Source organism: Anabrus simplex, chromosome 2 (genome assembly GCF_040414725.1).
Source record: "Anabrus simplex isolate iqAnaSimp1 chromosome 2, ASM4041472v1, whole genome shotgun sequence".
NCBI lineage: Eukaryota > Metazoa > Arthropoda > Insecta > Orthoptera > Tettigoniidae > Anabrus > Anabrus simplex.
In genome coordinates, this window is record NC_090266.1 from 338,561,516 (window position 1) to 338,582,888 (window position 21,373).

A 21,373-nucleotide genomic window follows, 5' to 3' on the forward strand; every position below is an offset into this window, starting at 1 on the left:
GGGGAAGGACTGAGGGTTGGCTTCTAGAACTTGCTTAATTGGCTTAAGCATATCACTAATAGTTGTGCTTTCTTTTTCTGTCTTTGGTTTCTTGTAAGTTTGTTTTGTTGTGTGTTTCCCTGCCTGTTCACTTGTCTTAGGTTCAGTTGTTAGGGGAAGTTTCTTAAAATCAAGGTCTTTTCTGTCCTGTAGTTTCACTGCTATATAGTGATATTGGCCTCTTTGATCCAGCAAGATGAACACACGGGGGGTTTTGAGGACATTCCAAAGGAGAAGTTAGAGTCTTTTCGACTGAGGGTAAAGGCCCACAGTTTTGATTTTGAGAACACTGAAGAGATGTAGATGTAGCAGTTGTCTGAAGAGTAGTTTGTGAGGGAGAACAGGTAATATTTTCTTGACAGTTTCTTTTAATTTTTTGTGTATCCTCTACTAGTTGGGGAAATTCCGTTAGATTGATGTTGCCACGAGAATGACTGTTTTGATTTAATGAGGAGCCTTCATTTATTATTTCATCATTATCAGGACAGTTTCTAGCTAAGTGCCCCTCAGTTTTACAAAGAAATCAGGTGGGTGTGTCAAAGGATAAATAAATTCAGTAATTGGTACACTCATATTCGATTTGGAGTGAGTCTGGAAGTTTGTTAAAGTCTTCATTTTGAACATAAATCTGTCTCCGAAAACTGAGAATGTGAGAAAATCCAGGGATTGGTAAACCTGCTCTAATAGGTGATATCTTTGACATTGGTCTAATGCCGAGTTTGAGAAATTCTTCTTCAATAACAATATTAGGAATCACGGGGCAAACATTGGATAGAATAACTAGTTTGTTTTTAGTTAGGAGAGGTCTTATTTCCAAGGAAACATTATTTATGAGAATTGTGGGATGTTTTGAAATCAGTTCAACACACTTTTGACTTGCAAGGAAGATACATATTCTTCCATTAGATATCCGTGAGACAAATCTGACGTTGCTAGTGACTTTTCTACTTGCTAGTGTATAATCTCGGATACTAATACCATCACACGATTCAATAACAATTGCTTGATCTTTGGTAGGATAGGATTGCATTGCTGCAGAGTAACTTAACCTTGGATTGTTAGGAGATTAAGTGTGTTGGGAACAGTAATAGAGGTTGTCATGAGGTTACCTGGTTCACCGCTACAGGTGGGAATTATGCTTTCTTTATTCTGTTGATTCATGAGGTTACTTGTGACTTGCTGATTTTCATTATTTAGATTCATTGAGTTAGAAAAATCTTGCCGACCTCCATCAGCAGAGGCGGGCATTATCGCTTAGTTAACAAGATGAGGTTATAGGTATGAGATTGATCCTTTAATGAACACTAATCTCCACAATGCAGATTTAAAACCACACTCACTACAAAAGTACTTAGCAGCTTCACTCTAGTGCTTCAGACGGTAAATTTTAGCTTAGAATTACCGATTATTCAATAGTTCCAAGCGACAATATTACACGCGAACATCATGTGAGTTGTTCTTGTTCTTCTTCTTCTTGATGGTTATGGGCTCTTTATATTTTTTTTACCCAATCACTACACATTTAATATTGAAAAACACACGAAAAACTATACAATTCCATAAAGTCACACGTGATGAAGCTGATTCCCACGTTAGAAACAGAAAAACAATTATGTAATGAGCAGTAGTACTATGACATTCAGAAGCCACTTAGAGCATGGATCGTACACACCAATTACACACAGTTTGAATGGAAGCACGAGCAAGAGTGAAATTCACAAAGTCAATTGTGCGTCATCGAGAAATTGGTTCACAGACTTCAAGACCATGGGATGGATTCATTGTATGCACTTCAAAAACAATTTTTTAACGACCTGTCCAGGAAACAAAGAATAATGTGGTTTAAGGAACGCTGTGGTTGACTGAAAGAAGCGTAGCATCACGTCATATTTTTTGATGAGTGCCGGTTTTAATTGTTCCCTCGGAGAAAAGTTCAAGTTCATCAAACATCTATTGAGAAATTCCTGCCAGCTTGTGCAGCACCATCCGTTCAGCGAGGCAGAGAGGCTGTAATGGTTTGGGGGTGTATCACATCTGAGGGCCACGATACGTTCGTTTTGTTGATGGGGCAATTAATAGTGAGCATTACATCACAACCCTTGAAGAGATAATGCTTCCCTTTGTACAAAATCTGCTTGGTGAAAATTTAATTAACTAACAAGATAATGCACCGTCACAGATCACGGCCAACATCTCAGTGGCTTCAGAACAATAATGTTGAGATTCTCCCAAGGCTTGCTTGAAGTCCATGCCTCAATCACAGTGAAAATCTTTGGAATTCAATGGCATTGAAGATTGCAAAGCAAAAACCAAAGTCAAAGGTTCAGCTTAAGTTTCTCATCAGCAAGATCTGGCAGGGTATAACAAAGGAAGACTACTGCACACTGATTGACTCCATGCCAAAACGCCTGTATGAGTGCAAGACAGCTTCAGGTGTACCGGTTGAATATTGACATATGTAATGCTTCATCTCACAAAAGTTGTATAATTTTACTGTGTGAAATAAATATTCACATGGAAAGTTACATTTCTTTTAAAGTTTAAGGTGTACTAAACTTTCTGGCAACACTACTCTAATTTACTCTCACAGCTTTTCACTGAATTTATTGCAATTCAGTTAAGTAGTCGTGTGTGTGGAAATGTCCAGATGCATCAACTTTGTTGTACAGAGGTACGTCACCATTTTCACTGGTCACTGTAACACAAAATGGTCTTATAATGTACATTTGACCATCCAAGGTCACACAGACTGTATTCTCAAACAAATCCTTGAAACACTTAATGTATCTCTCTCACTTTGGTAAATTTCTTCAAGAAGTGGTCCTGCTACTGCAACAAATGATAGTGGAGTAAATGCAAATCACAACATACTTAGGTCTTCTGAATGTGTAACGGAGTGAAGGAACTGTTTGTAGCCTAACAGAGTTTTTCAATCTGTTTATCTGACTCCTCTGGTTTTGGAGGAGGGTAGGTTACCTAGGAGAATAATGGACTCTGCTATGGAGAGTAAGAGAAGTAGAGGTAGACCAAGACGACGATGGTTAGACTCGGTTTCTAACGATTTAAAGAGGTATAGAACTAAATGAGTCCACAACACTAGTTGCAAATCGAGGATTGTGGCGACGTTTAGTAAATTCACAGTGGCTTGCAGACTGAACGCTGAAAGGCATAACGGTCTATAATGTATGTATGTATGTTTTTTACTAGTTCAGACTACAAATGACCAATCTGACTTTGCTTAATTTTTAGAGAGGGTCCCTAAATGGATAGCTGATTTGTAACCACTGATCTCTTATGTTTCGATGTCGAAGGTGAAACTACTGGATCTTTGTCTCAATTTTCATCTTCATTGTCAGGTGTTGCAGTATCAACATTTCCTTCTTAACAAATTAGGAAAATGAATTGAGACAAACTCATTGTGAGATAAATATCCTCACAGCTATTACCAGATTTCATGTTCCACAATAGCCTTACATTTCTTATTTCTTTGAGCTCACTTCAAGATTCCAGTCAAGTACAAGAGGTCAGTGGGAGCTTTTTACTTCAGTGGGGTTTGTTACTCTTGCATCTCACTTTTTATACTTCTGTCTGGATAAAATCATTGTAAATATTAGTGGACATAGTAGTAGCACTGTTGAATAGACACTCAAAGCTTTGCTCATACTACTTTCTAGGTATCTTTCCTTATCCTTAGAGGCCCGAAATGTGTAGTACGGTATGATATGAGAACGTGTGTGCATATGTGTTACTGGATCTTAATACCATATTCTTATATCCTTAGACAGAAGTCATCTTTTGACCTCCTTCTATGCCTTAGGTCACAATAGAGACTGCTGTGTTCACTTTCATTCCCACCTCTTCATTTCATTGGAATTTTCCTGCTCTGAGACGGGTGCGTCGTTATTTGCTTCCACAAAATGTTATTCGTCATCATCAGAACCGCCTATTCGATCACCATGATCATCATCTAATAGGACATGATGGGAGTTTTCACAATAAAAATAGATTTTCTATGAACCTTTGAAAGCACATATATTCCTCAGTTGACCAAAATTACACCCAACAGTGAGAGCATATCAGTTATCTGAAACAAAGTAGAGGATACCTGCCTTTCCCCCCCCCCCCCCCCCCCCGATCTCTAATAACCATGCGAGAATCAAAGCTTTTGAAATGTGGTGTTAGAGAAGAATGCTGAAGTTAGGATGGGAAGTTTCAATTATGAATGAAATGATACTGAATCAAATTGGTGAGAGGAGAACAATTTGGTGAAATTTGATAAGAAGAAGAGATAGAATGATAGGACACATCTGAAGATACCCAGGACTTGTTCAGTTAGTGTTTGAGGGAAGTGTAGGTGGTAAGAGCAGGAGGAGTGAATTTTACAAAATAAATTAACATTGTGTGACTCATCGTATTTGAAGACCTATATGTTCATCCAGGAATAGAAATGATGTGGCTTCCTTCCTGATGCTCCTCCATTCCAAGTCTGCTTGTCCATGATCACTAGGTAGTAGTCCAAGTTAGAATCTTGTAGAATCCTTCCCACATTGGTCTTGAAATCCATAACAAAGTACTGCATCAATTGAATGATCCTTTCCAATCCAGTGTATTGCTGCAGATTAGTTTTCTGTAATTGACAAATATGACTAGCAATTCTACTTGTGCTGCTATATTAGTGATGAAACTACTTCACTGGCAGTATTGAAGTAATGATAATCTACAGCATTCAAATGCTACTATTGAAATATAATCCCATCGAAAGGTCACAAACAAATTGTGGTTATGCCCTAGGTCACAATACAGATCTTTACTGGTTAGTCTCCAGCACAATAGAGACCTGCTGTAGTTAAAAGACTAGATCAAAATGGTGTGAGCATATAAATGTGCAGCCTTATATGGGGTGGTACAGCTGCCCTTACTTTTTTCGAACATATGCAACCTGCTAGGAATTGAATGTCTCTTTAGTCATATCCTATGTAACATCTGACTAATTTTATGTACAGTTAGCCTGATATAGGGTTTCCCCTCACGGTGCGAAAACCATGCAAGAGGCAGTGAGGTCCATCACAAAAACACTATAGCCTTTTATGTAGAGCAGAGCCCAATTCTCAACTAATTTTTACGAAATGTTACTATACTGTGCAAGCCCTATCCACCACCATAAATTATTTCCAACAAAGAATAAAGTAGACATAAACATTTTGTATCAGTTCACGTGTCCACGTATTTCGCTGCCTGCTCTTTACATCAGTATGAACAAAAATGAAAATTGTCGGATGTAGACATACGAACATATTTGAGATACGGTAACAAAAATACATCATCTTTGCTATAAAATATATTTGCCTTGAAAATTAACGTGTATGCCTACTTACATGACATTTCATTAATCCGAACTTTCAAGAGCCTCGATTCCCTGTAAATCTGACAATTCACTGTCACTTGCATCACTAGAATCTTCTCTTAAATTCATAATCCCTGTTGTCTAAATTATGTTATCTTGCTTAGATATTTCTTACGCCACAATATATCATCTCTATCCACTACGATGCTTTTCGATTTCTACTGATGAACTCGAAACATATTTCGTTCAGTAGCGTGTGAAGGGAGTTCAGGATCAGAATTTACAGCCGATAACACTTTGTTAATCATAGGGGTTTCATTGTTCTTAAAAAATATGTGCACCTTCCTCTGTATAGCAGAACGAACAAATTATAGCACTCCATGTCCAAAACACTTCTAACATGCAATCTCCTTTTACCCTGTGTGGTACCACGGCCAGTACTAGAAAATTATTCCCGTGCACTGTAAGCACTCAAACTCAGATGTTAATTTCACTATATTGTCAATTGAACTGTCGGGATATGTTTCCTTAAACTTAAATATATTTAAGACAATAATCTTCTCTCCACTTTTCAGAGCTTTCTCTCGCTTATGTTTTACAACACCAGCCATTAAAAGAACTGCCTCACGGGCGTGCAGTAACACGTGACTTGGCTGCGGCTGACAGCTACCAATACCAGATAAATAGGGAATTCTGCAAGCAGATATTGGATATTGTAAGTTATTGACCAGAAGCTTAGAGCAATAATATAATTTTCAATATATAAAGTGCTTTCACATTCAATACTGTACCGGGAAAAAATGTTCTATTCCATCTATAAACAAAATTGCGTGTACCTGAAGACGGTTAAGCAATGTCATTAAGTGATCATTAAATTTAAACTGCACTTGGAAAGAGTCTAACACTGTTCGTGAAGAATGATTATGAAGTATAAATTACAAGTTCAATTATGGCACTGAAAAGTTCTATGTTCTCTTGGAACTTCACGAAAGGAAAGCACAAATTCAGATATGGCATGGGTACTCTGTTTCCACAGTCAGTTATGATGACACAAGCTTAAACACAAGTTCATATGCGGCACTAAAAAAATATTCCATGTTCCCACAATTTGTTATGAAACAAGTTCAATGTGGTACTTTGAAAATTACAACACTCATAAGAAAAGTTCTATGTTCCCACAGCTTGTCGCAATGCATAAGCTCAAATATGACACTCGGGAAATTTCTATGTTCCCAAAGTCTGTTTACGGAATACAAGTTCAGATGTAACACTTGGAAGAGTTACAACTCTCACAAGAGAAATTCTAAGTTCCTTCAGTCAGTCATGGAAACACAAGTCCTAACATGGCACTTGTAGAAAATTATAAAGTTCCAAATCCGCTGGAACCGAACACTCGAGATGCAAAGTCTCGTCCCACCATAGGTTCGGTCTGCCACACTTGTAGAGCTCCACCCGTCACACGTATCGCAGAGACAGTGGAGTAACACACTGACTCTCTAGTCCGGATCGCCCTCCTTTTATACCTGGTTGTGACGAAGCATCTAGAAACGTGGGTATTATCCACCTCTATAACTCCCAAAGTACACTGTGGGTTTTCTCGAGAATTTGATGGATTGCATCTATTACGATGGCCTCCACGTTGGTGGTGTCAAAACATCATCATCTTAATGCCAAATAGACTTTTACATATGGTTCGGGACATTACCATATATGGTCACACATGGCTGTGTGGAGCTCACTTGAAGCGGCTACGTCACGGCTGAGTACTTCAGCTTGTTCGGCGGGCTGCCTATCTTCCACCTCGCGCAAAGTTTAACACACATACTTCGAACGTGTTTTCACGTGGCGGCGTTTCCGGTACATGTCCCCCTCTCAGGATAAAGGAAATTCGATCAGGATTTTCTTTATGTGTCTCTTTTGAAGTATGTCTTCAAGTTGGATGCAATATATTTATACCCTCAATGGTTCCATCCATTTGATGTGCGCTCTTGCTTCTGCTCTGCATCTTCCTACTATGGGATAGGGTTGTTTCTTGTATGTGGAAGTATCCTTAACATCCAGATGGTATCTAAAATCTTGGATCTCTCTGGGCTTATCATTGAATATATCCGGATAAGTTTTGAAGATTTCCTCGACAGAATCTGTAACGTCTTTGTTGGCTGCTGGGTCTTCAATTACACTGTCTATGGAGCTGACATAGTCTGGACCGTCGTCGTACATCTCTTCTATAATAGGCAGATCTTCGACGGGTCCCACTTCATTGTGATCACCCTATTCATTTTCGACTGGCGCAGCATAGCTATTCCCCACCATCGAAGTCTTCTTGTGGGGTATCTATCCCTTGTATTCGACCATCTCCTTCAATCAGCTGTAATTCTACAGGGTCAACATTGTAAAACGTAATGATGTTTGCAGCATGATCAATCACTCCTCCATGTTTAACAAGGAAATCAGAACCAAGGATGATATTGAATTTCATCTGAGAAAGCACTAAGAAAACGTGCTCAAATCGAACATTTCCCACAATGAATTCCACAGAAGTCTGCAGCTTGCATTTAATGCATTTATCTGGCACAATCCCTTTAATCCTAAGTTGGGAAACTGGCATCAAAAGTACATCATGTCTTTCCTTTATGGCTTCCAATAGTCTAATTGAAATGAGGGAGGCTTGAGCTCCTGAATCTACTAATGACATAATTTTGATGTTACCAATCCTAATGGCGATTACTGGTAGGCTACGCTGGATTCTTGGCCTAGATGGTGTCGTGTCCTCGTGGAGTAGTTCCGTGTCCTTTACGTGCCAATAATGTACCCGAGTCACACAGAGCTGCTCTCACCTCCTTCCGTTTTCAGGCAATCTTCCTAAGGGAAAATTGGAGGGGTTTTTTTTGGCACCCGTAGCGTCGGAGTTCGGGGGAGGTGTTTCGTTTCTCTTATGAGAAGACTCCTGATCCTCTAATGAGGCGGCTCCTCCTTGATCCGCGCTTTTCCGCTGTTCTTTCATGTACTCTTGAGTATTTCGCCATCGTCTATTCAAGTACCCATGCCATATCTCGCATCCAGGAGATAGTGGGTTTGAACTCCACTGTTGGCAGCCCTGAAGATGGTTTTCCGTGGTTTCCCATTTTCAGACCAGGCGAATGCAGGGACTGTACCTCAAGGCCACATCCGCTTCCTTCCCATTCCTAGGCCTTTCCTGTTCCATCGTCGCCATAAGACCTATCTGAACCGGGCGAGTTGGCCGTGCACGTAGAGGCGCGCGGCTGTGAGCTTGCATCCGGGAGATAGTAGGTTCGAATCCCACTATCGGCAGCCCTGAAGATGGTTTTCCGTGGTTTCCCATTTTCACACCAGGCAAATGCTGGGGCTGTACCTTAATTAAGGCCACAGCCGCTTCCTTCCAACTCCTAGGCCTTTCCTATCCCATCGTCGCCATAAGACCTGTCTGTGTCGGTGCGACGTAAAGCCCCTAGCAAAAAAAAAAGCCTATCTGTGTCGGAACGTAAAACAACTAGCAAAAAAAATTTTTTTTGTGGAAGAAATTACAGTTAAATAATGTAAAAAAAAATTCAACAACACATTGGTAAACTAAAACTCTTCCATTATCTTTTTCAGAAGTGGGCCATGAAAATAACTTTCTAGAATTCTTCTCTTCGGGAACACACTGAATGAGTTTTTAATGTCTGCCATTGTCTTGTGATTACTGGGTATGTTTTTATTGTAAGCCTTGCATGCCAGGTAGTTGATGGCATACACCAGCAGGTTTTACCAACAAAAGTTCTTCCCTTAGTAGCCCATCAATCCAATTGTATACCGTACTTGCAAAAGCCTTGGATTTTCTGACCTATATGCGAACATCATGTTTTGAGAAACGTGAAATGACACTTTTTGATCTTTAGGAATTTTTGCTAGATACCTTATAGACAGTAGTTTTGTTATAGTCCGCTGGCCACCAGCTCTTATAATCAATAAGACTAGAGAAAGTGCTAGCACAAAGCACTGGAAAAGGCCATTTTTCCAGAGATGTGGCAGTTTTCAAAGAACTGTGATCTGGCTGCTGCATATTTAAGCAGTGCCGAACAGGTATAGAAATGGCCTTTTTACAGGAAAGATGGGTCAGCGGTAGTAGAGTGCATTCATGCAAAAATATGAGTTGTTAAAAAAGGGAGACGTGGCCTTTTCCAACAGACTGGATCAATTAAAGTGAAAATGGCAAACCATGGAGAACCATTTTCAGGGCTGCCAGTAATGGGCTTCCAACCTGCCATGTCCTGAACGCAAGCTAACAGCTAAGCTGCCCACGTCACACAGCTAGCTCACTCGATCCTATGTGGTTTAATGTCACATCAGGATAACATATAGAACCCATCATATATCAGTTTTTCATTTACTTGTTACCTATGGCGATATTGAAGGTGTTAAATCAGTTTTTCACCATACTATATGAGTACAAGTAGAGAGAATACCTGTCAGAAGATGAAACAACTGTCTATGTTAAGAGCTAGCTCATATTTCATACATTGCACAAATCGAACAGGGCAGTCACCATCTGCAAATGAAGGACGATTGAATACATCACATTTTCTCAAGAAGTACTGGTCCGATTTTCAAAATAATCACACTGCTTAATTTGTGATGTTTATAGGTTTATGAAAATGTGTAAAAAACTGTGTAGTTCCATTTAAGAATCCAAATTTAGTGTCATTATCTCAAAAGATATTGACACCATGAAAAAGTACTGTAAGTCTGATTATGAGCCTCTTAGTGACATTATTGAAAGTGAAAACAGAATGTCAATATCCTTAACCGTTCAAGAGTTATTTGAGATTGGCAACTTAGATGTATAACCCTGTACAGGGCCTCCCATATAAACTAAGACCGTCGAAGCGGCGTTTTAGCTTTCCGATACGTAAGCTACGAGTGGTGCGCGCATAGTCCTTGACCTTGTAAGCAGCCTGCACGCGTTTGACTCGGCAAGCATCAATTGCCAGACTGAATCTCAACTGTTAACATGCTGAGACAGTTATCATTGCAACACCATATTTTCATATGTAAAAGTTCTGCTTTCATCTTAATGGTCATGTGAACAGTCGGTCTTAACTCTCGCTATTGGTATGCAGAAAATCCTAATGGTGCTTATGAAGTCCCTCGTTATGATAGGAAGATTGGTGATTGGTGTGCTGTTAGTGCAAGACGAATAATTGGGCCTATTTTTTTCGTGATGGCATTAAATGCAGGGAAGTACCAAGATGACATTTTGACGCTTCTCTTCCATCAGTTAATGGAAGCAGAAAGATCGCGTGGATGGTTTAAATAAGATTCATCCCCTCGCCACACAGCTGAAGATTCCCTTCTTACAATCTCGGAAGTGTTTGCAGACAGAGTGATCAGTGCTGGTTTATTTCCCTCTCGTTATCCAGATCTAACAGTGTGATTTTTACTTGTGGAGTAAACTGAAAGAAAAAGTGTATCAACAAATCCCCTCACATTGGAGGAACTGAAAGAAAACATAAGTTGATAAACCAGTATATTGGTTCCACCTAGTCGATATGATACCTTTAAGTTTATTTACAGTTCAAAGTTTTAAAATCATATTAAAACAGGACATGTTTCACCTGCATTAGACCATGTTCAGCTGTCTAGAAATAACTTAAAATCTATATATTAAAAATGATTATGAAAACTAGCCAGTCAGTCCGGCCATTCTGTCTGGTCGATTTCCTTCATTCTTTTTTTAACTGAAAGGTATTCATGCACAGATTTGTCATCAGGTACTATAAATCACTTAACTTCCGCCTTCCTCAAAATATTGATTTTTTTTCCTATTTTTTGTCTGTTTGAAGCAATCATATCTTTGGTTCTAGTTGAGGTACAGAGTTTTTTTGTCTATGAACACTCCGTGAATCAAGCTCTTTCATTTCAGCTCTTAACTATTCAAATTGGTTGGTTCTGAGGAAAGTTATGAGCGCATATTCAATTTGACGTCTCATTTCTTCAACTTCTTTTCTCATTGAAGCAATCATATCTTTCGTTCTAATTGAGGTACATAGTTCTTTTTGGTCTAAAAACGCTCAGTGGATCAAGCGCTTTCTTTTGAGGTAATAACTGCTTAAATTGGTAGATTCTGAGAAAAGTTATGAGTACATTTGTCTCCATGACGAAGATCCTTGAAGGACTTTTTAATAGTTCGGCGCGTAGTGTTGTTCCAAGGAATGTTTAATTCAATTTCTTTGTGTGATGTATTTTCAAGTGTTTTGTTGACATAATATTACATTCTATTGCCACAGCAGATCATGTGCTTTATTTCATTATCTCGAAACTTTGCAAATACATCCATGAGGATAATAACGAACAACACCACACTTTGTACATTGCGGGCGGAGCCAGAGGGAAACTGCTAGTTAATATATTAAAAGTTACAAAACAAGAATAAAATTTACAATCATATGATATACGTATAAATTAAAATAAGTGCATGTTGGGACATCAGATGAAGAAGAATAGAGATTTAGTGTGATGAAGTCAGAATGAGTCTGACATTGAACACTTCAAATGCAAAGAGGAGAAGAATTCCACCTAATCAATACTTGTTTATTATTGTTATTAATAATAACAATAAGTCAGTCATAACTCTCGCTATTGGTATGCAGTAAATCCTAATGGTGTTTAAGACCCTCGTTATGATAGGAAGATTGGTGTTTGGTTTGCTTTTAGTGCAAGATGAATAATTGTTACTAATAACAATAATAAACAAGTATTGATTAGGTGGAATTCTTCTCCTCCTCTGCATTTGTGTGAAACATCAATACAGATATGAAGCTCATAGATTACGATTGAACACTTCTACATAATAAATGACGATGATGTAATTAAAAGGGTTTTTTTTTTTTTACGTCGCACCGACACAGATAGGTCTTATGGCGACGATGGGACAGGGAAGGGCTAGGAGTGGTAAGGAAGCGGCCGTGGCCTTAATTAAGGTACAGCCCCAGCATTTACCTGGTGTGAAAATGGGAAACCACGGAAAACCATTTTCAGGGCTGCCGACAGTGGGGTTCGAACCTACTATCTCCCGAATAATTAAAAGTTTCTTCTGTCCTTAACATTTGTTTCACCTAATAATAATGACAGTTGATTCACTGAAATTGTTGTTCCACTTTATATTCAACTTCTAAAATGGTACTGATTTACAAATGTAGATTAAATTGATTTGATGCCAGCCTGACCATTGAGTGGAAGTCAACTGCCGTCAGGTCATGTTGCACGATATGAAATTTTCAACAGCTCAGCGTTTGCATCATATATCTGTACGCTGGCTAAGTCGAAATGTATTTCATGAAAGAAAACATAATGAATGAAATCGGAAACATTACAGTGGCAGAACTCACTCGCGTCAGCCAAAATGTGGTTAACAGATAGAATGCCTGTATAACCCATAAAGGACGACTCTTCCTGCATCTTTTATGAGGTAAAATTTCATGTAAGATTGTATACACGTTTAAAGCAGGGCAGCTGCGCATGACATAAGTTTGGCTGAAGAAGCTGCCATAGCGCTGTGCATTCGGTCTTAGGTTATATGAGAGACCCACCCTGTAAATTCTATTTTGTAACTCTGGCAAGAAACCTTTCGATTGTTGTGGTAATATGGCATCATGCATACTTCTGTGCATGTAGCTATTTATACATCTACCGTTCACTAAAATATATCAGAAATCACACTAATGAAATCTTTTTTGGGTAATTTAAAGAAAAAGGAGGGCAATAGGGCTGACCCAGTTTTGCGAAAAATAATCCCTCGACTGATGCAGTTGATCTGGAATTTCTTTCATATTGCCCATTGCTGAAATATGTTGTAATTGTCATTTTTCTTATTGGGAACATTCATGCCTCTAGCTGTGAAATAATGGAACAAATTTCTTGTTAAATTTTGAAATATTTCTATTTCCAGTTCTTACTCCCGCAGTTCAAATCTCTTCCAGTGCGTGTACGATTTTAAAAATCAAATGTACGTTCTTTTGGGTCAGATGGAACATAGAGCTGGAGCTTCCATGGCTGTGATTGCGATGTCAGCAGTCGTGTAAAAACAAGCATTTATTGCTTTGAAATCACCCATTACCACACTCCTGTCCTGCTGTAAACCCTGACTATGACATCCCTCAGTGCTTCATTAAACTTGTCTATTTAATTCTAGTCTGCTTGGTCATGTTTTGAATACACTTGAAATGATTCTTAACCTTATTCCTGCAACTGCTACATTTATCCAAATTATTCATTGACCTGCCTAATGGTAAATTCTATGCTGTGCTTTTCCTTATAAACAATCCCATCCCAAACTCTGCCATTCCCCTCTTGCATCAGTGAAGAATACCTTATAATCTAAGAATACCTTTTAATCTATCTCAACTTATCTCCCTCTAACCCAAACATCATTAACACTCTATTGCATTCAGACGCATCCTCACATCTGACCCTGTCCTACTTTCTTCTTTAAGCCCCTTTGATATTGATAGTACCTCACCGAATATTTTCAGTACCACCTACTAGGCCAATCGGCTATTTCCCATTGGTTCATGAGCTGGACATGACTACAGGATCCCTCATCACAAACCACCAGTACTATCGAGTCACCTCAAATTGTTACTTGATTGTTACATTCTTGAGTCAGACATGTCACGATCTAGGACTGCTTGACATAAGCCTTGATTGATGCTGCATGTAGTTGCATTTCGTGTATGTAAATTGTATTCATTCATTTTTTACAAATCTGCTGCGAGCTTGATCAAGTCTGTTAGTCTGTAGAAAATATAGGTGCATGAGATCTGATGGCTATGTCCTGTATTATGTGTTGGAATTCCCTTTATTTTGTTACGAGGAAACATCCAGTCCATTACTGTCTTCACTGCTTTAGCATCGCTCTTCTATCGCTAATACTCATCTTCTGTGGAAATATTATTGTTGTGCGAAAGGAAATACCACTTTATCTTTAAAGCCTTTCCTCTGAACAATGATATGGGAGACAATTGTATTCATTTTTATAAGGCTGTGCCAGTATTTTTGGTTATTTCTGGAATTTCAAGCTCTTTAATTTGAGAGTAATTTGTTGCACTCACTTATCCAATTCTGATGTTGTTGTGATTTTATTGCACAGGCTTACTCGAAATGCAGCAGAGCCACCAAAGAGTGTGGTCCTTGACTCTGATAGTGACGAAGAGATGGAAGTAGAAACGGATGAGCAAAAAGGTGAGCTACTATAAGCCACAGAACATAGATTTATGTGTGTCTTTGTCTTAGTTTTATTCCATGCTTGTTGATAGCATGCCAATTGTTAGTTAATGTTAGCAAATACTTCTCATTTTTATGGTAGAGGTATCACTATATACTTGCTTGTATCATTATTTTCTTTGTAAGAAAGCAAAGGAGAGATAATTTCTGTATTGAACTTGGACTTAATGTAACTTAATGTAAGCAGCATCTGTGTCGGATGAATCCTTTTAAAATCTGCAGACAAGTGAATGCCTCTAGATCTGCAATTTTATTCTGTTAAATTCTGGCAACAATGGTAAGAGAATTGATAAGTTGAAGTACCAGTATCAAATCTAAAGGAACACAATACTGGCTCGGTTCCTGATATATTTGAAGAGTTAACATTTCTCCATTCTTGTTAATTTAAATTGACTTGAAGGTGATGAAAGCTGCTGAAATGTTTGTGAATCAGTACCTTAAATTATAATTCAGATAACTTAGGAATTGTTATCCTTCAGGAGAAATCACTTCGTAATTTAATAGTGTTCTTTTATATTATTATTATTATTATTATTATTATTATTATTATTATTATTATGTCCAATTCGTTGGCTGAACGGTCAGCGTATTGGCCTTCGGTTCAGAGGGTCCTGGGTTCGATTCCCGGCCAGGTTGGGGATTTTAACCTTATTTGGTTAATTCCAATGGCACGGGGGCTGGGTATATGTGTTGTCTTCATCATCATTTCAACCTCATCACGACGTGCTGGTCGCATACTGGCGTCAAATAGAAAGACCTGCACCTGGCAAGCCGAACCCATCCTGGGATATCCTGGCACTAAAAGCCATATGGCATTTCATTGTTATTATTATTATTATTATTATTATTATTATTATTATTATTATTATTATTTAGATCCTTATATGATTTTTCTCTTTGTTGGGGGGTGGGAGCATAATAGCATAGCGCTTAACTGCTTGTATTTCACCCTCACATATTACGTTCAAATCCTGGTGACTGCAGAATGGAATTTTTCACCTCAAAGTAAGCTGAAAAATAAAAGCCTCTGGTGTATTTGTTTTTCTTCTAAAATGTGTATGAACTTCTGAGATGTTTGATGGGATTAAGTTCTTGCAGTTTCTTTTGATGTGAATTTCCATAATAGTTGGAATTCTTCTGCATATTGCTTCATAGAAATATATCTGTAATGGAGCATTACAGCTTTTTAGTGTTCTCGGCTTATTTTGTTGAAATAGTCAAGGAAAAACCTTGAGTATAAAATCATTGCACTAGTTAACTGATGGCAGTTACTGAAGCTTGTTTTCTGGTGATAGATAAACCTACAACAGACATTGCAGTGTGTTTTGATAGACTTTTCATCAAATCATAAACCAGAACTAATTGTTCTGTAGTCTTTTGTATAGTCAGCAATTTTGTGTGTGTGTGTTTTTTTTACTAGGTGTGAAATTTACTTGCATTAAATTGGTAATAGACAATAACATTTGTAGTGAGGGGGTGGGGAAGAGGCTGTAATAATAATAATAATAAAGTATGGTAGTCTGGGTAGATTCCAATCCTAACTCAGATGGAAATTTCTGCTAGTAGTAAAAATCCCTCAGATTAAATCATGAAGGTTGGCACCACAGAAATACCAAGGTTTAGCGCTTGAGTGTAATAGGGGATATACCTACATAATACTTTTTTTTTTTTAATATGTAGCTGCACGAGAGGAAATAAGAACAGAACGGTGGAAGCAATAGCTGGGAATACCAAGGACAAAGTTTGAGGTCAAGGTTGGATCAAATAAGGAGCATAATAAGTAAGTGATGCACTTAGGGATTTGCGTTAGGCTCGGATATAGGATTGCTAAGGCAAGATAAGAGAGCACCGAAAGCTTTGAAATAAAAATCTATTTGAAAAATACCAAATTTACAAGAAAATCAACGGATATTTTAAAATATTTTTCTTTCCCGTGCATCGTCTCTACAGTGCATACATCGTACAGAAATGATAAATAAGAGAAAAAGGGGTGGAGGGGGTAAAGGAGATAGATAGATGCCCAAAGGCAAATTAGAAAGCTAACCTGGAAATACACAAATTTAAATATCAAACGGAAGAAAACGTTTCTTGCGGAAATTATCCATTGAACACTTCTAAATAGAAGTTCATTGGTTACAAACATTGAAGATTGCACATCTTGAGAATAAGAAAACGAATTTTCTGATGCCAAGGAATACCAGGCAAATGATTTTGACTGCAATTTTAACCAACACAACATCCGAAGCAGGTCAACCCAGTCTCACTTAACATTGAATGGTTCAAAACAAAGTAACGGGGAAAACAAGTGTATGGATCAAGACCAGGGTTGATGAATAAATAGTTCATGCTCACAGTTGAAGTGGACACTTAAAGCAATAGATGCGAGACGCAGGCACCTCAGAAAGCTTAAAACATTACGCACCAGGTGTAGACCAGTGAAGCAGAATAAAGTCTTTGCTAGGAAATGGCATGCTCCCCATTATTTTTTTCTTGATTGATAAATTTCATTTTGTTCCGTATTGATAGTCACCAAATGTCACAAAAGAAAGAAAAGTTCCACCTGATCAATACTTATTTATCATAACATGTATAATAGGACCGGTTTCGACCTCTTAACAGATTCTGAATTTGACAACATTATGGTGGTTATGCTTATGCTTTGCTAAGAATTTCTAATTTTACAGCTTAGCTAAAAATTATATAAACAAATTGAAATGCTCTTAATACGTAATAAAATATGACACTATATATACATATGTCCAATTATTGACAAAAATAATTGAATGAGTTCATCCTTCTATCTTAATCTTTATGCATAATGAGTATGTTGGACTAGTTTTGTGATAGTTACAATAGGCTTTGCCTTGTCAGTTAAAAGGAGTTCCATTAACATATAAATGCTTAGTCATGTGTGAGATAAGCTTAATTGTCACTTATAAGGTGGTTAATATTGCGTTCGTATTAACAGTAATTACGTTACTTAATATGAAATTATGTGTTGATTGTCCATTAAAATAATAAGTTACATAAGCACAATGAAGCATTAGCAAACATGGTAATGTGCTTGGATGCACTGTTGACAGTCTAAAGCAACAGGTAACAGTATGTTCTTGCGTTGTTTTTATAGTTCGTATTACATTAGTTGATATGAAAATTGTCCATTAAAATATATTACACATTAAAACATTAACAAACATAATAAGATGTGCTTGGACGTAAATGTCTGTTGACAGTCTAAAGCAACAAGTGACAGTATGTTCTTGTGTTATTTTTACAGATCGTTAAAAGTGAGAGTTATAAGCTTGAGTTTGTGTAAGCATGCTCCCCATTAGCCGCTAGGTGAATACCAGTGTTCATATTGCAGCTTTTAAAACATAATTAAATGTCACTCGTACATCATGTCCATCGTTCCAGAGAGAGAAGAAGATAAATTATATACACTGCTCCGTAAGAGAAAAGTAAAACATTCGTAGTCGACCCTCTTCACAGGCTGGAGGTCCATCTCAATTGAGCATGAGCAAAGCCGCAAATATATACTGTAGTGCAGAGGGGTAGGAATAAGGGGAAGAAAGACTAGCACTCTCTTCAGGGTATTAGGCATTACGGGAGCATGCGCCAGTCGAAACAGCTGTCCATCTACGTAGCATGTGACGTCATCGGGATATCAGCTGACATGCAGAACAGTTAGTTGACGGAGTTTGGCCAGTGGAACTGTTAATTCTAGAGTTGAAGGCTAACGCTAAGGAAGAACGATTTGAATCCCATTCTTTCTGAAAAGAACTATGAAATATTGATAGGGCAACTTGGTGAAATTACGATGATAGCTTTCCACCGTGTTGGACTGAGGGTGATCTGGAGAAGTTAAGACACGTTTAATACCTAGCTGAAAACACATATTGAAAAAAGCTTTTGAAGTAAAGATGGAGGCATTGTCGGAAACAATATTTGTTGGTAATCGAGTGTGAGGGAAAATTTGCTCTGTAAGTAGGTTAATGATACTGGCTGAAATATTTCTTAAGGGTTGAAGAACTAAAAATTTTGAAAATGCATCCAATAAGGTAAAATGGTAGATGTTGCCCCAAGAGGAACGAACCCTAGGTCCAACTAAATCAATTAAGAATTTTGAGAAGGGTGAGTGGGTGGGAGGGTAAAATGAAGACCAGCAGATTTTACATTGAAGGGTTTGGATTTCTGACATGTCACAAGTCTGAACAAATTCCCTTATGGATTTACGCATGATAGGCCAAAAGAAAAGGGAGGCTATACCAAGGCCCTACACTGTTGGCTGCGCAGTAACATGTGACTGGGGAAGAGCTGTCCGTGCGCGTGTCGCCATGTTGTGGGCACCTCACAGCTCGCCGAGGAGATCGTAGTATGGAATTAATGCATTAACTTCAATTACGCACAAATGAAAACACCCCTCGACTGGTTATTTCTATTCCTGCGATACAGGATGACACGGTAAGAAAAGATGTTCATTAGATACATCCAAAATAAAATGTTAAAAAGGTGCCGCTTTAGAAAACAGAAGATCCGTACGGAAATGTAGCTCACATTAGGCCTACTATAATGACCATGTTTTTAACTGATTTGTTTGCATAATCGGAATAGACACATGCAATTAAATCCTAGATTCGGTTGTTAAGCTATCATGAAAATACCAAGACATTTTCAAATCACAGCAGTTTAAAACTTCAGTATGATTTACAGATCATGAGGAGAAAAACAATCTTTTACCTGTGACTTAGGAGACTGGAGAACACCAATAATCCATCAATTCCTTCAATATTTACAGTATTTACAAACAGTTGTATCAAAAGCAAGAATCTGTAATATTGGCAAAAAGAAAACTTGTGAAATAGAATGTTTTCTATGAAAGTTACATGGCAGATAATTTCTTTCTGATGAGTAATCACAGCAGGTATTATTCAGTACTATGAACAGATTGTTGAAAAGGTACATGTTGTAGAAATCTGTAAAAAAAAAATTTTTTAAAATAAAAAAAATAAAGCTATGCCCAGTGTTCACCACAAGTAACTTTACTTACTTTACTAATTCCCATCGGAATGAAATTTTTCTTTTTTATTATTCCAAGATATTATGATTTCTATATGGTTTGGAAAATAGCTATGTAAAATCTATTTAGATATACTGAGCTTTTTAAATGTTTTGTGGGGCTTTCTGCACTAAAATAATTGTGCTCAGATGAAATGCGCTGTGTAACAGCACTGACTGAATTGCTACGTGGACTGGGGTCTATGGTGTTATTCTGTTGATTTGTCCCTCCAAAATCGAACTTACTTTTTAAAATCCTACTGGGAGCCTTGTCAGTCTGAAAAAATTAAAAATATATAGGCCTTCTGGGTCTACCATAAGCAAAGCCCTATCATTGATAAAAAATAAAAATAAAGTAATACAATATCTAATCCAAATTACTTGACCTACAAGTACTGTTTTTAGATGATTTGTAAAGTCAGTGTTGGCACTGCATCATCTTTCAGAATTTTGTTGCCTTCAGATTGCCAAAAACTTGCTTCAGTGAATTGAATTGAACATAGTCTATGGGAATAAGTTGGAACAAACTTGTCTCTTAACAGCAGCAAGCCATTTCGACAGAAGTTCAGGCTTATTCAGTGGAAAACTGTAAGCAATATGTCCAAAAATATTAGCCATGTAATCAAAATCAAATCAATGTATATATTTCTATCTCCTTTTTTTCTCAACCATTCCTGGTACAATGACAGAACATTCTCCCATTGATTTATCACAAAATATTCTTCTGCTTCATAAATAGAACCTCGTGTGATATATTACAGAACAGAGTGGTGGAGCCAACAATCATTTACATTTCACTAAATTGTTTTACATTTTGAAAATATTCTTCCTGAAAAAACTCATTACACTAGTGCTACTCTACCTCATAATTCTAAATGTTTCTAACAATGAAAAGAATACCTAGCTTAGTTTAAGTTTCTCTGAATTAAATATATTTTTACCAGTTGGTTAAATTTAAGAGAGGAAAAATATATAATTTAGGATGCAAAATTCCCTCTCATACTATTCTCAACTTGGAATACCAATATTAGGCCTACTGATTTTATCAACTCGAACTGAAAGGAGATTTTCTGAGCACAAATAAAAATTGAAAATATGTTCTAACTTTTCTATTAGAGGAACATTATGATTCACATAAGGAAGAAGATAAAGGAGCTTGAATATTAAGCACATATGAATATAACAGTTAAACAGGTAGATTGATTGTTTCCTAGTGCATAGTAGGAGTCAGCCTAGTTAAACTTCTCTGGAACAGCTTATTTAACAATTCTTTTATTATAAAGGAGATTTGAAAACATGGATAATGATATCAATAAATCATTTTTCTGATAATTGTTAATAATCTGAAGTCATAATTTGACATAAAATAGATGGGTTTACCAAGCTTTATCAATCATATTTTTCGGATTCTAGGCCCGTGTTTATCGACATTTTTATACGGGTACACAGTCTGTAAGAACAAAATGTGCGCTTTTTCAGAATACCTGATTAGTTCTTAAGAATTGTACCTAATGAAATGAAAAACGCCAAGAAGGAGAAGCCTAAATATTAAGAATGCCACGTCCATACGTCCCTGAATCCACCAATCTGTATCCCATTCTCGATTATGGTAATTTTGTAACATTTCAATTTCTACTCACTCGTGAAAGAAAT

At 37.5% G+C, this 21,373-nt stretch overlaps 1 protein-coding gene across 1 annotated transcript in view; it reads left to right on the forward strand.

Moving 5' to 3' along the window:
- The window catches only part of LOC136864122 (protein phosphatase inhibitor 2), a 111,818-nt gene that overhangs the window by 33,330 nt on the left and 57,115 nt on the right, over positions 1-21,373 (forward strand). Inside the window, exon 3 of the mRNA XM_067140726.2 lies at positions 14,532-14,623. Within this exon, the coding sequence (XP_066996827.2) occupies positions 14,532-14,623 (92 nt within the window). The remainder of the gene's footprint in view (positions 1-14,531; positions 14,624-21,373) is intronic.